A 17,980-nucleotide genomic window follows, 5' to 3' on the forward strand; every position below is an offset into this window, starting at 1 on the left:
ATCTTACCTTTAAAATGGTATGATAATACTCAACTTTCAGAGCTCTCTAGAGGATTAAATATAACAATGTATATAAAATACCCATCAAGGTATTAGGAGCTCATAGTAGTAGTATGGGGTGGGGATTAGTCAGATTTAACGAATTGTTCAAATTGGTTTTGTAGCAGATACTCAGATATCCTTGAGACTGGTTTTTTAAATTGTGTATGGGATAATAAGAATTTTCTGAAAACTTGCGTATTATGAAGAAAGGTAAGAGAGATATAGAAGGGCATTTAGGTAAATATAGGTCATTTGTAATTTACTTACAATACTAATATTTACTGAGCATTGTGTGTACCAAAAAGTCTTATATACTTCCTATGCATTATCTTATTAAATACATACAACAACCCTATTATTAATTATTACTCTCAGTTTACAGAGGCAGCTTAGGGAGATAAAATGACTTACAAGTAGTTAAATTAGTGGTGGTTATATTGACAGTTAATAATTTTTAAATTGGAGTTTGTTATTAATCAAGCAAAACTTGTACCTAACTACATGGACACATGCTGCTTCACATGTCTACTACAGGGGATAACTATTTGCATGTTGGAATGTGCTATATTTACTGAATGATAAACGCTTTTAATAGGGCATTTAAACTGTTACCAACTTTGTCTCCTGTCTATGTTCTAACCTCATCTTCTGTCTAGAATTCACTGTGCCTGCAGCATGCTTTGCACTGTGCTAGGTTCCTTCCCATACCTAGAAATCCTCCTCCCTTCCCCACTATCAGTTTACTCCTGTAGAAATCTTTCCAAGCCACCAATACCAAACAGGTAATGTCTTGAAGAGAGTCTGGTCATGTACCCACCTTCATCTGATTTGGTTTTGGTCTCGGTTTCTTATCTTCCTTTCTTGCTGTCACTGAGGGTATTTTATCAAAGCATATTTACGGGTTGCCTTCTTGACTACTCTCTCTGGTGAATCATCCTGCTTATTCAGTCAGAGTGTGAGATTCTGAGGCTTCCAGACAAACTTGCCTATTTCAGGGAAGAAGAAGCTTACCCATGTAACCTACAAGGAGAAATGACACGTGAGATGTGAGGGATGTAGAGCTGCTTTCCTAGGCCTGTTTGCATGCAGAGCAGGCAGGCTTAGTTGCATGGTGAAGGTTGTGTCTCAGAGAGTAACCCTGCCACCTCCTGGTTGGTGCAGAGAAAGCAGAATTAAAATTGCAGTTGCCATTGGAGTATGTTTGGGGTGATGGAACTATTGTGTTTAACACATAATTTTATGCATCTGTCAAAATCTATAGAACTGAACACCACAAAAGAAGTGAATTTTACTGTATATAAATTTTTTTTAAAGCAACCAGTATGTTGGGGCGGGGAGGGGGAAGATAGACTATAGCCTATGGCAAATGAGTCTAACTAATATTACAAATAAATCATATAGCCACACTGAAGGGAACGAGGAAGAAAGGAGATGGCCTTGGAAAATGGTGTTTTGACTGTATGCTGTTGAAACTGAAGACAAAAAGAACTGTGTACAAACAAAGCACTCTGGTTTATAAATTTGATTCTCTCAAGGTTATGGTTTAGGAATTCTTTCGCTACTTTGTACACTAGGGTTGAACAAATAAATAAATACACTGTTGATAATGAGAGTTGGGTTTTTCACATCAGGAAGAGAAGTTACAGATCAGGAAAGGGAAAGGCTAGAATGACACCTCTGGTGCTAGATTGGAGTCAGAGGTTGTTGTAATGTGAACTCATGTTTAGATAGATTAAAAAATACAAATGTGTATGTAGATACATGAGTTGGTATACATATATATATATTTCCTAGCTCTAGCCAGTGAGAGGGGCTAGAAGCAATGACACCCCTGATAGTAATGAGCACAGCTAGCATCCTTATCTTGGTTTCTAAATATCAAAGGAATCAGGACTCCTTGGAGAACTGGTTGATTTTAGGGCTGAGGCAGGGAATATATAAGATGATTCTAGAGCATCTTGTGGTGCCAGAAAGTTAGAATTGCTATGGATATAGATAAATAGATATGTTAGTTTATATTAGCTTATAACCCAAAGGATAACATTTATATTAATAACCCAAAGAATGAAAAATCCATGAGTTCATACTGATAAAATGAACTGAATAGAGGAATGATGACTTTTCCTTATAGGCAAATTCTAATTTATAAGTGTAGAAAAAATGAGGGAAATAGAAAATCACCATTAAAACACCATAGTAGTTGCTGTAGGCAAGATCCACTGATGGATGCTGAAATAAGAGAGTATGGGTTTTAAACAGAAACAGAGTATTTAGAATAGTCTCGGAATATTTAGTAATTACAAAGAGAAAAATAGTACATTTCGGTAGAGAATTCTGACAGATATCATTTTAGCCAAGAGATCAAGAGTAGCATCAGTGTGTTTACATGGACATCATGTCCCCCCCGATATGATCACTAAGAAGGGCACGCATATACATGCATACATATACACACTCAGGAATGGATAGATTCATCCCCAATCTAATCATGAGAAACCATACAAGCCCAAATTGAGCAACAGCCTTCAAAATAACCAGCATTCAACAAAATACTCTCCCAGAGTGTCAAGGTCACAAAAGATAAGGAAAGACTAAGAAACTGTCACAGATTGGAGGAGGCTATGGAAACATGACAGCTACACACATTGTGAGATCTGGATTGGATTCTGGAACAGAAAAAGGATGTTAGTAGAACTGGCAAAATCTGAATAAAGCCTTCTTTGGTGAATAGTGTTGTAGCAAAGTTAATTTTCTAGTTTTGATGAATGGTCTGCGACTATAGCTTAGTTAACAGAAGGGAAGCTGGGTGTAGAGTATGTGAGGATTCTCTACTATTTTTGCAGTTCTATAAATGTAAACTTAGTCTCAAAATTTTAAAAATTAACTGTTAAAAAGTATAGCTGCCATGTGTGAGCCTACCCTCAGCCTATGTCCCCTATCTCTGGACATAGATATCTTTTCAGACCTCGAAGTTGGCTGGTCAGGAAATTAATTAACAAGGCAATGAGGGAGATTTAAATATGGGTGGTGAGTAGAGGCTGGGCCCTTTCTGTCGATCCCCACTGCTACCCCAATACCCCTGAAACTCATGCTCCTCACACATCTTGCAATCTTTAGGTAAAGTCAGGCTCCTCAGAATGATTTTCAAGACCATCTGGCATCCCTTCCTTCTCCCTCTGCCGATCTTCCCACATAATCCAGTTCTTCAAGAACTCAAGGATGTTTCATGTTTTGGGGGTTTTGCACTTCATCTTCCTGGAATGTTCTGCTCCTTCTTCTTCACCTGACTATATGTACTTTTCTTTCTAGACTCAGCTGTTATTTGTAACATCCTCTAAGAAACCTTCTCTGACACCACCCCCCACCAGATGACCCTCTCGTGCTTCTGTAGCCCTTTTGCCCTCTGCATAGTGCTAATCACCTTGTGCTCTTCGTCTGTGTACTTGTCTGTCCCCGATACCCCCCACCCTATTATTAGACAGTGATCCTCTCAAGGGCCATAACCAAGTCCTACTTTACTGTTGTGTCTCAGTTAGTGTAAGATGCTTCCTTTTGTTGAATTGACTGTGGTGGGGGGAGGGGCAGGGTAGGAAGTGGGATGGGGAAGATATTGTTTAAATCATCAGAGGCAAGAGGAAGCTACAGTGAACAACATGGGGAGTTCATATCAGGCAAGTAATTATGTGAAAATATTTAAAATTCCCTTAATTTTGTTGTCTCACAACTTGCTAGATAACTAGTTCGAAAGTGAAAAGGTTAAGGAAAGCTTCTTGGAGGAGGCTGGTGTTTGTAGAATGGCATTGTGAGACAGTGATCCTGTGGCATTACCATATCACTTTACTAGGATAAAAATGGAGTACCAAGAAATCTCAAGGAGAGATACTATTTGAGCAGAATCTTGAAGGAATGGAAGTTCAAGCTCCTTACAAACTTAAAGAACTTGTAAAAATGACTCCCCTTTCTGTCCCTCTCTTCCTCGTGTGTGTGTGTTCTTTTTTTTTTTTTTTTTAAGTTATTTAATTTATTTTATTTTTGGCTGCATTGGATCTTCGTTGCTGCGTGCGGGCTTTCTCTAGTTGCGGGAAGTAGGGGGCTACTCTTTGTTGCGGTGCACGGGCTTCTCATTGCAGTGGCTTCTCTTGTGGAGCACGGGCTCTAGGCACGTGGGCTTCAGTAGTTGTGGCACGTGGGCTCAGTAGTTGTGGCTCACGGGCTCTAGAGCACAGGCTCAGCAGTTGCGGTGCACGGGCTTAGTTGCTCCGCGGCATGTGGGATCTTCCAGGACTAGGGCTTGAACCCGTGTTCCCTGCATTGGCAGGCGGATTCTTAACCACTGCACCACCAGGGAAGTCCCTGTTCTTAACTATTTGGGAATAAGTTACAGGTTTCGTTTCCCTTTGCTTCTCATATAACCACAGCACTATTATCAAAATCAAGAAATTTCACATGTCATAATACTATTAACTAATTGCAGACCTTATTTAAATTTCACTAGTTATCCCAGTGTCCCTTGTAGCAGTTGCTGTTTTCTAATCTAGGAGCAGAGCCAGTCCAGAAATCACACATTATATTTAGTTCTTAGGTCTCTTTAATCTCCTTTAACCTGAAGTGGTTCCTCATTCTTTTCTTGTCTTTAATAACATTGTCAGTTTTTAAGAAAACAAATCATTTAGTTTGTACACTCGCCCTCATTTTGAGTTTGTCAGTTTCCTCACAATTAGGTTGCGGTTATGCAGTTTTGGCAAGAATGCCACAAAAGCAATGTTGTTCCTTTTAGTGCCACAGAGGCAATATTGTGTCCTTTTAGTGCATCCTGTCAAGAGCGCATGGTGTGAGTTTGTCCCATTATTCGTCATGTTAACTTGAGTCACTTAGTTAAGGTGGTGTCACTTGGCTAAGGTAGTGGTGTCAGATTTTTCTGCTGTGAAGTTTCTCTCTGAATAGAAGCAACAACAGGTGCAGAGCCCAAACTGTGATGTAAGACATGGCATGTTCAAGAACTAACAAACAGTTCTCTGTAGGTACAGTATAACATTTATGGCAAAAGGTGAGGATGGAGAGTCTCATAAGAACCAGCCCACAAGAGGATCTTGAATGGCAAGCTAGGGAGCCTGGATTTAATTAACCCATAGGCCACAGGGAACCACCAGTGGATTTTGAGCAGGGCTTTGATACAGTTAGCTTTGTGTCTTTCTGTCTTTCTGGTTTCTGGGTCTGATTGGCTACCCAGGCCTAAGCAAGTGAGGAATGGTAGGTACATGAGTTCTAGAGCAGAGCAAGTATTTGTGCTTCTGAGCAGATAGAAGAACCATAGCTGGTGCTGTTCTCTTAGGCTTAGAAGAGAGTTGCAGCAGAACCAAAACCATTCCTGTGATCCTGTACCCAGAAGCCCTTTGTTTTGTTGTTTTGTTTTAATAAGTTCAGTACCAGAAAGACTCTCAGCCCTGCTGAAAAACTTGCTTTTAGCTCAGTGTAGCATCAAGGAACCAAGCACAACTTTAGAATCCTAAGACCTAAATTGTAATCCCAACTTGGTCATTTCCTCACTGAGAACCTTAAACAAGTCCCTTTTCCTCTTTGAGCTTCCATTTTCTCATGTCTGAACTGCATAGGATAATAATAACATATACTTTTAAGGTTGTTGTGAGGATCAAATGAGATCACATACATCTGAGTATGATATAAGCTTTAAAATATGGTCTAAGTTTTTGTTTTAACAGAGGAACTGTGACACATGGTATTGTTGTCCGCACTTCAGGCAGTTTCATGCTGTCTTAACAGATGTTACCATTTCTGATTAAACCAATACTATTGTTTACTTTATGTTCTTCTTTAAATTATCTTTTTGAAAAAAATCAAAGTTAATTTTCAAATGGAATTTTTATCACCTCAGTGAATGGAAAATCAGTATTTTTTAGCGCACATTAGGGTAAATATGTAAGTAAGAGTTACTATGCACCATCTAAAATTATGTTTCTCCAGTGGGACGCACACACACTTTGGGATATTAAGTGGTGAAAAGAAGTTTGGTCCTAATCTGATAGTCTGGGTTCCAACCCTGATTCTAATATTTAGTTTCTATCACCCTAAGCAAAATACTTCATTTTTCTGAGCATTAGAATCATCTGTTCAGTGGGAGTGATAATACTAATACTTTCCTCATGGGTTAATTTTCCCCATGATAGTACCTAACACATATATGAGTACCTAACACGTATATGAGTTTTCCTACTCCAGGTGGGGTTGAGGGACAACATGAGTTTTTAAATATCAGAAGGAGAATTTGGCAAGATGTAAATCTTTAAGATTTGTGGCCCTTTAAACAAAAAAGAAAGCATGTTGAGTTCCTTTCTCACCTCAAAGACACTGAAGGTGAAATATCAAGTGAGAAATATTCAGTGTTGCATCTGCCAGTGATAGATCTTAGTTCTGTACCTGTGAGCTGAAGCAAAGATGTGTGAGATATCAGTATTGGAAATAGAAGTGACTAAAGACTGTCATTGACCCTGGAGCAGCAGAGAAGGAATTTTAAGGATGTTTAGAACTTGAAATTAGGTTGAAAGAGAGCTTCTAGACAACAACCAGCATGCGTCTAGTTAGTATATACCTAGCTGTCTGTGGTTCTTGCCCCCAAATTCACAGCAGCCTTGTAAAGCAGACTGTTACCTCCTACTTCATATGCCAGGCCCTATGCTTGGTGCTTTAGCTAAATTATATATAATCCTCACAATACCCCATAAAACGGGTTCCAGTAGCCCTCTTTATTCTTCAGTAAACTGAAGTTCGTAGAGATGGAGAAACTTGTCTGTAATTACACAGACCTGGCAGAAATAGGATTTAGACTCAAGCTAGTCTAATTCTGAGTGTGTAATCTTCTAAGACCAAGAATGATGTCTGCTTTAAGGAAAATGAACTTCCTGTCAGCCTTTCAATTATCCCAGGTAACTGTTAGGCTTGGAGCCCTTACCTTTGGAGGCAACCAACCCTGCCCTAAGGCATTTATAGGTTGTTCATGTTAATTTTTTTCAAGCCAGGTATATTATAGCAAAGTTTTCTCTCACATGATGCCATTATTTCTCTGTTACTAATATTACTCTCTCCAAGCCAACCTCTACAGTGGCTGTCACAAAGATTTTTCAAATATGTCAGTGTGACCACATCCTCCCCTGCATTCCATCTTATCCTAGGCTCCTCTGCTAAAGTCCATACTCTTATTAGCCTGACATCCAGTGCTGCCTCTGATCTGGCCCCAGTTGACCTCTTCGGCCTCATCTCTTGCCTCTCTCTCTCTCTCTCTCACACACACACACACACACACACACACAGACACACACACACGCTTCAGCCAGACTGAACCACTTGGAAATTCCCAGAAAGAACACTCCATGCTTACTTTCAACATGAAGCTTTTCTGTATACTGTCCACTCAACCTGGAGCACCCTTTTCCTGCCTGTAAAAGTCATATTTATCCTTTAAGACTCAGTTCAGAAGTTATATTTTCCAGAAAGCTTTGCCAGACACCAGAGCCCTTCTTTAATTGCAAATCAGGGGTTCCTTGTCTGTGCCCCTGTGTTAAGTGCTCTGTAAACAATGATGTGTAAATAGTGTTAGTAGTTGTTATTCTTAATGAGGCTGTTACTGTTTAAAGGCTGCTTTTTATAGTTAGGAAATGCTAAATAACTTCTTCCTTTTGTTGAATTACCTGAGTGGGAAATGAACTGCAGGGGAACTCTACTGACTACCTTTGTAGAAAAGAGCCAATGAGGTCAAAATTCTGAGTAATTAAAAAACAAAAACAAAAAAATCTGTTTTCCTCATCCTAAAAAATTAGTCTCAAAACTAGACTGGAAGTAAAAAATATTTTATTTAAAAATGGAAGTATTCTTTTTATCTCCCCCTTCCACCCCCTTGAATTTATCAAGGCCTTCAAATGCATCATCCTGGTGGAATATTTGTAACTGTAGGACTGTTAATAATGCCGTCATCATTGTTGAACATATTGAATGTATACAGTGTGTATAGTGTGTATGCAGTGCCTTGGGGGCCCAAAAGTATCTGCTGCCTATGAGGTAGCCTGGAATGATGGAAAGAGTAGGTGTTTTGGGTCCAGAAAGACCTGTGTTTTAATCTTAGCTTCACCAATTACTACCTTGTGCTTTTGGCCAAATAAGTTCTTTTTGTGCCTAGACTTCTATGGGCGTGCTTCTTACTGTCTTATGTTTCCTTCCAGCAATCAGAGAAGATGGCATGCCTGGAGGCCGGAATAAGAGCATTGGGCCAGTCCAGGTGAGTTCTAGGTCTTACTCTTTGTGATCCACCCTGGAAACTCAGGCCTCCAGATGCTCCTGTAGCTGCTCACCTTGATCCTCTTATCTGCTGCTGGGGGGAGCCATCTTTACTTTCATTCCTGTAAAACTGCTTTTAGAGCCTGGGTATAAAAATGTTGAAAATCTTAACTATATAAGATAATGGTTAAAGCTCTTCTTGTGATCCCTCAACTCTTCCTAAGGATTTTTGCAGAAGGTGAACCTATTTCTGGTTCTAGAGCATCCAGAAGATTGATTATTTATTTATTTATTTATTTATTTATGTGCCATGCCTAGAGCATGGAGTCCTAACCACTGGACTGTCAGGGAATTCCCCAGAGGACTTTTTATGTCAATCACTTAAGGTTGTAGTTACTTCATCTGGTAAATATCAGCAAGACTGCTTTGCTGTTCAACATCGCTAAAGATATTTCAGCAGAAAGTTCATTGCCTTATTTGTAAAATAAGGAAGGTAATACTCATTCAGTCCCACAAACATTTACTCAGTAGTACTTACTCTGTGCCAGGCCCCCTGTACTGTAAACTCAGTCTAGTGGGAAAGACAGATATGTAAACAGACATAGTACAGTGAGTAATAACAGAGGATGCCCAGGGAATACAGAAAGAAGGGTCTTCTTTTCTGTTTGGACCAGAGCCATGGTTGAGGACTGAAGATACTCAGGACAGGCTTCCTAGAGAAGATAAAGTTTGAACTGAGTCTTGAAGGAAAAGGAAGAATTAGCTATGTTGAGGAGTGGAAACCCAATCATCTTTTATTCCTACTAGACAGAATAGACTGTAAAAAGAATCTTAAGGAATGGCAAGGAGTTCATTCACTCAGGCAGGAGCATTGGGCACATGTTGTGAAGTGGCAGGAGATAAGGCAGATTCCTTCAGTTTGGAATCAGTTCTCTTAAAAAGTGACCTTCAGCTGCCTTTATTATAGCTCCTTAGGTGAAGCATTTGTGGGACCAGCATGCATCACTTGTTCTTACTTGGCCAGCAGAAGAACTTCATCATGATAGACAGTTGAATCTGTTTATAATCCATAAAGTGATTCCTTCAGCACCCTAGTGGGCAGGGACCATGCTTCAAGAATTATGGGGGTGGACCAAGAGGCAACTACTGAAAGATTTTAAGTAGAAAGAGGGATATAGTCAAATTTCCATTTTGGAAAGATCGTTCTAGCAATGTGAATTGTTTGTGAAGAGCTGGGTAAAGGTCAGTGAAACTTGTGGCAGAGAAAAAGCAGTTAACGGGTTTTTCAGAAGTCCAGGTGAGAGAAGTAGACAGTGTGGTTTCAAATAGGCCAGTGATAGTGTAGATTGAGGAGAGGGAATAGATTCAATAAGTATTTATTAGGTAAAATTGATCAGATTTATCCAATTGAATATGAGGGAATGAAAAGCAGGAATTCAGAGTTTTGTTTTTATTTATTTATTTATGGCTGCGTTGGGTCTTCATTGCTGCACGCAGGCTTTCTCTAATTGCAGCAAGCGGGCGCTACTCTTCGTTGCGGTGCTGAGGCTTCTCATTGTAGTGGTTTTTCTTGTTGCAGAGCACAGGCTCTAGGCACATGGGCTTCAGTAGTTGTGGCACACGGGCTCAATAGTTGTGGTTCGCGGGCTCTAGAGTACAGGCGCAGTAGTTGTGGCACATGGGCTTAGTTGCTCCGCGGCATGTGGGATCTTCCCAGACCAGGGCTTGAATCCTTGTCCCCTGCATTGAGGCAGATTCTTAACCACTGTGCCACCAGGGAAGTCCCCAGAGTTGTTTTGAGACATACACTGATGATGTGTGGCAGGGTTTTCTATCACATGAGCTTGGTACACATGCACTCAGTCGGGTATATATGTGTGCTGCATTCATTCTCTTTTTTTATTCAAACATTTTTATTCATTTTTTCAAGTCACATGTATCTCTTGCAAAATAATTTATTTCGGTCTTCATTCATAGCTGCTCTTTTTTGTGTGGTAGAAAAACATATAACATGAAATATACCTCCTTAACAAATTGTTAAGTGTACAGTACGGTAGTGTCAACTATATGCGTGTTTTATACAGCAGATCTCTAGAACTTCTTAATCTTATGACTGAAACTATACCTGTTGAATAGCAACTCCTCATTTCCCCCTCCTCTAGTCCCTGGCAACCACCATTCTACTTTCCCCTTCTAAGAGTTTGACAACTTTTGATACCTCATATAAGTGGAATCGTGCAGTACTTGTCCTTCTGTTACTGCCTTATTTCATTTAGCATGTCCTCATGTTTCATCCATGTTGTAGTATATGACAGGATTCCTTCTTTTTTAAGGCTGAGTAATATCCAGTGCATGTGTATAGCACATTTTGGGGGTTTTGTTTTGTGTTTTTTGTTTTTAATTTTTATTGGAGTATAGTTGATTTGCAATGTTGTGTTAGTTTCTGCTGTACAGCAGTGACTCAGTTATACATATTGGTGTGTCCAAAAAGTTCCTTTGGTTTTTAGGTAAAAATAAGACATTTTTCATTTTCACCAAGAACTTTATTGAAGATTCACCATTTTGTTCTACTACCTTCTGCCATTTTTCAGGCAACTTTATAATTCCATCTTCCCAAAACGTTTTATCTTTTTGAGCAAAGAACTGTTCCAGGTGCCTTTTATAGCCTTCCAGGGACTTGAAATTTTTTTCCTTTAAGAGAATTTTGTAAAGACCAAAATAAATGGAAATCCGAAGGTGCAGTGTCTGGTGAATATGGCGGATGAATCAGAACCTCCCAGCCGAACTATAACAGTTTTTGTCTGGTCATCAGAGAAACATGCGATCTCTCACAGACGTAGGGAACGAACTTCCAGGGAGGAGGCATGGGGGGGAAGGGATGGTTGGGGAGTTTGAGATTAACATGTACACACTGCTATGTTTAAAGTGGGTAACCAATGGGGACCTACTGTATAGCACAGGGGACTCTGCTCAATGTATGTGGCAGCCTGAATGGGAGGGGAGTTTGGGGGAGAATGGATACATGTATATGTATGGCTGAGTTCCTTTGCCGTGTACCTGAAACTGTCACAACATTGTTAATTAACTATAAAGTTAAAAAAATGCAGTCTTGGCGTTATTCTATTGGAAGATTTTGCATTTTCTGTTGACTAATTCTGGATGCTTTTTGCCAAGTGCTGCTTTCAGTTGGTCTAATTGGGAGCAGTACTTGTTGGAATTAATCATTTGGTTTCCTGGAAGGAGCTCATAATAGAGGACTCCCTTCCAATACTACCATATACACAACATCACCTCCTTTGGTTGAAGACCAGCCTTTGGTGTGGTTGGTGGTGGTTTATTTCGCTTGCCCCACAGTCTCTTCTGTTCCACATTATTATTCAGTATCCACTTTTCATCACCCGTCACAATTTGTTTTAAAAACAGAACATTTTCGTTACGTTTAAGTAGAGAATCACACACGGAAATACGGTTAAGAAGGTTTTTTTTTTTTTTTTTTTTTTTTTTTTTGCTTAACTTACGTGGAACCCAAACATCAAAGCGATTCGCATAACCAAGCTGGTGCAAATGATTTTCAGTGTTTGATTTGGGTATTTTGAGTATGTCGGCTATCTCGTGCATAGTATAACAGCGATTGCTCGCAATTAATGTCACAATTCGGCTGCTGTCAACTTCAACTGGTCTACCTGACCATGGAGCATCATCCAGCGAGAAATCTCCAGCACGAAACTTCTCAAACCACGTTTGACACGTTTGACAAGTCATAGCACCTTCTCCATACACTGCACAAATCTTTTCTTGCGTTTCAGTTGCATTTTTACCTTTCTTGAAATAATAAAGCATAATATGCCAAAAATGTTGCTTTTTTCCTTCCATCTTCAATATTAAAATGGTCACATAAAAATTCACCAGTTTTGATGTTTTTTTTTTTTAATGGATGCTGGTATGATAGCTGTCACAATAGAATCTAACAAAATTGTTTCTAATGAAGTTAAAGACAACTAAGTGCTACTAGAGCCATCTTATGGAAGAAACTGAATGAATCTTTTGGCCAACCCAATATATCCACTCTTTTTTAGATTCTTTTTCCATATAAGTCATTATAGAGTATTGAGCAGAGTTATAGAGTAGGTCCTTTTTAGTTATCTATTTTATATATAGTAGTGTTGTATATCTCAATCCCAGTCTCCCAATTTATTCCCCACCTTCTCCTCTGGTAATTATAAGTTTGTTTTCCACATCTGTGACTCTTTCTGTTTTGTAAGTAAGTTCATTTGTACCATTTTTTTAGATTCCACATGTAAGTGATATCATGTGATATTTGTCTTTGTCTGACTTACTTTGCTCAGTATGACAATCTCTAGGTCCGTCCATGTTGCTGCAAATGGCATTATTTTGTTCTTTTTTATGGCTGAGTAATATTCCATGGGTAATATGTACCACACCTTCTTTATCCATTCCTCTGTTGATGAGCATTTAGGTTGCTTCCATGTCCTGACTGTTGTAAATAGTATATAGCACATTTTGTTTATCTAAATACCCTGAGTGGGATTACTAGGTCATATGGTAATTCTATTTTTAAGCTTTTGAGAAACCTCCATACTGTTTCCCATAGTCTCCACACCATTTTATTGATACATTCCCATCCAAGTGCACAGCTTTCCAATTTTCCCCATCCTCTTCAGCATTTCTTATTTTCTGAGGTTTTTTGTTTGCTTGCTTGCTTGCTTGCTTGCTTGCTTGCTTGTTTGATACCGGCCATGCTAATAGGTATGAAGTGATATCTCATTATGGCTTTGATTTCTCTGATGATTAGTGACATTGAGCATCTTTTCATATGCCTGTCAGGTATTTGTATGTTTTCTTTGGAGAAATGCCTTTTGAAGTATTTTGCTATTTTTTAATCAGGCTCATTAGTTAATTGAATACTGAGTTGTAGGAATTCCTTATATATTTTGAATTTTAGCCCTTTATCAGATGTATGGTTTGCAAAAATTTTCCGGAGGTTGCCTGTTCCTTTTGTCAATTGTTTTCTTTTGCTTTGCAGGAGTCTTTTAGTTTGATGTAATCCCATTTGTCTATTTTTGCTTTGGTGTCATATTAAAGAAGTCATTGATAAATTAGGGGTATGGAATTAACAGATACCAACTGCTATATATAAAATAGATAAGCAACAGGCTAGTACTGTATAGCACAGGGAATTATACCCATTATCTTGCAATAACCTATAATGGAATAGAATCTGCAAAAATACACCTGAAACTAACACAATATTATAAATCAACTATACTTCAATTAAAAAAATAATAATTGCCAAGGCCAATGTCAAGAAGCTTTTTCTCTATGTTTTCTTTTATGAGTTTTATTGTTTGGGGTCTTATATTTAAGTTTTTAATCCATTGAGTTGCTTTTTGCATATGGTGTAAGGTGAAACTCTAATTTTATTCTTTTGCATATGGATATCTGGTTTTCCCAACACCATTTGTTGAAGAGACTCTCCTTTTCCCATTGTGTAGTCTTGACATCTTTGCCAAAGATCTTTTCACCGTATGTCTGGGATTATTTGGGGGCTCTATGTAGAGTCTGTCCTTGTGTCTACCCTCTATATGTCTGTCAAAACAGTACTTTACTGTTTTGATTACTTTAGCTTTGTAATATATTTTGAAATAAGGAAGTGCAAGGCCTCTGGCTTTGTTGTTCTTTCTCAGGATTGTTTTGGCTATTTGAGGTTCTTTGTGGTTTCATATGACTTTTAGGATTTTTTTTTTTTCAGCAAAAAAAAATGCCATTGGAATTTTGATAGGGAGTACATTGAATCTGTAGAATACTTTGGATAGTATGGACTTTTTAACAATATTAAGTCTTTTAATCTATGAACATAGGATGTCTTTCCATTTATTTGTCTTTAATTTCGTTCAGCAGTGTACAAGTCTTTCACCCCCTCCATTTAGTTTATTCCTAAGTATTTTATTCTTTTGATATGGTTGTAAATGAGATTGTTTTCTTAATTTTCTATTCAGATAATTCATTGTTAGTATATAAAAATGCAACTGATTTTCTGTGTTGACTTTGTGTCCTGCAGCTTTGCTGAATTCTTTTATTAGTTCTAATAGTTTTTTGATGGCACCTTAAAGTTATATATATGTAAGAACATATGTCTTCTGTGAACAGAGATAGTTTTACTTCTTCCTTTTTGATTTAGATGGCTTTTCTTTCTTTCTCTTGCCTATTGCTCTGGCAAGGAATTCCAGTACTATCTTGAATAGATGTGGTAAGAGTGGGCCTCCTTGCCTTGATCCTGATCTTAGAGGAAAAGCTTTCCATTTTTCACCACTGAGTGTGATGCTGGCTATGGGCTTTTCATATATGGTCTTATTTGTATTCATTCTTTTTATATTTAGATACAATAGAAAGTTTATCCATTGGTAAGAATTCTTAAGCATTTCCTCAGTGAAAAACCTTCATCAGTATTACCTAATGTTTTTTGAACACCGTCTGTGGCTCTCTTACCATGCCTAGGGGTCTTCAGTCATTTGCATCTCCAAACTCTATGTTCTCTCCAGAATTGAGAAAGCTGATGCTCAGAAAAATCTATTTCATCTGTCATTGCATTTGGGTTTTTGATACTGGGCACATAATTTTCCTTTTAGTCTTTTACTGTTTCTAGGTGGTGTGTTAGGAAGAGAGAGCTGTTATCTCCAAGTTCTTAATTGTGTTTAATTATAGTTAAAAATAAGAAGGGGTAGAATTTCCATTTATTGAGCACCTGTTGTGCACCTGCACTTAATAACTTTATCTTAAATTAACCTCCCAAGTCTGTCTGACTCAAACCTGCATGCTTCTTTGCTCTAGCACCCAGTGAGGGAACCATGAGCTATGAGGGAAGTAGTATTATCTCCATTTTACCTATGAGGGAGCTAAGGCTCAGAGAACTTGAGTTTCTTGCCCAACAGTAAGTACCAGCTAGGAAATGACAGATGAAATTTAAACCCAGATTCAGGCATTCCCAACATGTTCCATTCCCTGTGCAATGCATTAGTGATTGCTTAGTGTCTCATCGGACCCACAGGGAGAGACAGGTACAGTCCAACTTTGACTTCCAGCTGGAATAAGCTTGGTTTTACCATATCTGACCCTTTTCACCAAGCTCAAGTACTTTCATGCACTCCATGCTCTGGTCTTGCTCTCACCACCATCACTGAGGCTGCACATTCAGGGCCTCAGTAGGTGTCTTGTAATCTGATGGTACCATGTGTCTTCATGTGTCTTATAAAATGTAAACAATGACTTCAGTGTTCTAAGGACCTCTAAGAGAAAAGTGGGGTTTTTTGTTTGTTTGTTTTGCTACATGTGACTGAATAAAAAAAAAAAAAAGGACAGACCCTCTAATTCAATATTCAATCCAAGCTATTTAAAACCAATCACTCAACTTAAGCATCAAACATTTCTCGTTTTCCTTCCAAATCCTCTGTGTTGGCTGACTTCCAGTTCTAAATGTCTCCTGTATTTATGATTGGAGCAGCTCCAGGTTCCCTCACAGGCTGCTGGAGCCAAGAAGTATGGAGGTTTGAGTTAGACAGACTTGGGAGAAAACGTCCTCCCAGGCTTTACATAGGAATAAGAAACAAAAATTCATCTGGCACTTCCTACTTAACACTCACTCTCATTCTTTGTGCTGACTTCAGCCAGCTTGGCCTCAACTCTGCATTAAACACTTTACAGAAGAAGTGTTTGTCCACTGCCTATATGGCATAGTAGCTAGAGCACTGGACTGAGTACTTGGCTACTTTGACCGCTTCTTCAAACTCCTGCTCAGACATGGGCAAGTCAGTTTGCTTGTCTGAGCTACCGTTTCTTCTATTATTCAATAGGCGTAGAAATGTCTTTCTTACTAAGAAAACTCATGTGAAGGTGTATAGTCAATACTTAATAAGTGAACACTTATTCATTTATCCAACATGCATTTGTTCGGGTACTGCTTTTTTCTAGATCTGTCATAGCTTAAGGTCTTATAGAGGATATTTTTAAGATTACCATAAGTGCTATGAAAATAACAATGATAATGAAAATATCATTGTCAACCTTTCATAATAGTTATGTGCTAGGCCCTTTTCTACACATGTGATAATATATTCACTAATTTAATCCTCACGACAGTCCTATGTCATAGATACTATTATTCTCTCTACCATACAGATGAAGGAACTTATGTTTAAATAGTTATATGATTTGCCCAAGGTTATACAACTAGAAAGTGGCAGAAACTGGATTAGAACAAAAATGATTTGACTGTAAAATTCAAACTCTTAACCGTTATGCTATTCTGCCTCTGTCAGAATACACAGAGTTATGAGTGGATAGAAGAAGGACCTAAAATTCTGTGCTTAGTAATGGAAAGATTCAAAAAGAAGGTGACATTTGAATTGGGTCTTAAAGGGCAAGTAGGAGTTTGTTATTGAAGAGCAGTGTTTCAGTGGTAGGAAAGAATAGACTGAGGACAAAAAGAAGTGTTGAGGAACCTAGAGGCTTTGTGGCTTGAGAGGAGGGTAAATGGATGAAAGGAACACCATGGTGAGCCCCAGTGCTGGCAGGCAAGCAACCAAGCTGTCCTAAGATTAGTGAGAGAGACCTGGAGTATGGGGGTGGAGGGTTGGGGGGAATTTGGCTTTCTCTCTAGGGATTTCTAACAATCCCCATGAAGTTTAAGTAAGTTCTCAGTCCTAAAGAAGGAACAGAGGGTATCCAGAGCACCCAGTCTAACATATATCAATTCCTTGTCAAAGATATCAGAGGAAGAGATCGAAAGGATTATGTCTGGGCAGGAGTTTGAGGAAGAGGCCAATCACTGGAGCAACCATGGTGACAGCGACCACAGTTCCCCTGGGAACAGGGCTTCAGAGAGCAACCAGCCCTCACCAGGCTCCACACTGTCCTCCAGGTGAGCTTCAAGGCAAACCCAGCATCATCTAGGGATCACCCAAAGAATGGACCCATAAGCAACCTCTGGGCTGGGCTGGGTATTCCTGCCAGTCTGTCTCAGCCATTGTACTCTTGCTTCCTCGGTCTTTTGGGGTTGGGGTAAGGATGATGCAAAGCACCATTTTGTAGCCCATTTTTTTAGCTAAAGACCTTGAAAATGTCAGCAGTCTCTTCTGCAGTGCTATAGCCACTCTCCGTGCCCATATATTCTTCACCTAACAGAATAACATTTTAATTGTAGCTCTTTTCTCTCACTTTATCACTGAAAAAAAAGAAAGCACATTGACAATATCAAATTATCATTTCTCTGCCTCAGCAACAGTAAAGATTTTCACGTTATAAATTTTAAGAAACAGTGAAAACTCTTCAAGTTAGTCAGATTTGCTGGTATCATGAAAGTACCAGTTTGAAGACTTGGTTCTAGGATGGTATATCTTAAGTTAGTTGTTAGGTGTGAAATATAGCTATCAGCTACTAAGGAAGATTTTCTTTCTCCAGAAATCTTTATTATAGGACAGGGGTTGAGAAACATTTTTTATAAAGGCCAGATAGTAAATATTTTAGGCCTTGCAGGCCATACAGTCTAGGTCTCAACTACTCAGTTCTGCCATTGTAGTGCAAACGCAGCCAGACACAACATGTGAATGAATGAGTGTGGCTGTGTTCTAATAAAACT

General features: G+C 38.8%; 1 protein-coding gene across 5 annotated transcripts in view; it reads left to right on the forward strand.

The window, feature by feature from the left end:
- Positions 1-17,980, forward strand: part of NR6A1 (nuclear receptor subfamily 6 group A member 1) — a 211,928-nt gene that overhangs the window by 177,179 nt on the left and 16,769 nt on the right. For all 5 annotated transcript variants that reach the window (XR_009051296.1, XM_057721369.1, XM_057721370.1 and 2 more), the window contains 2 exons: positions 8,274-8,329; positions 17,109-17,263. Coding sequence is in view for 4 of the 5 variants with exons in the window: in XM_057721369.1 (XP_057577352.1) it covers positions 8,274-8,329; positions 17,109-17,263 (211 nt within the window). In the remaining variant the exon portion in view is untranslated. The remainder of the gene's footprint in view (positions 1-8,273; positions 8,330-17,108; positions 17,264-17,980) is intronic.

The sequence above is a fragment of the Hippopotamus amphibius genome, chromosome 2 (assembly GCF_030028045.1).
Source record: "Hippopotamus amphibius kiboko isolate mHipAmp2 chromosome 2, mHipAmp2.hap2, whole genome shotgun sequence".
NCBI lineage: Eukaryota > Metazoa > Chordata > Mammalia > Artiodactyla > Hippopotamidae > Hippopotamus > Hippopotamus amphibius.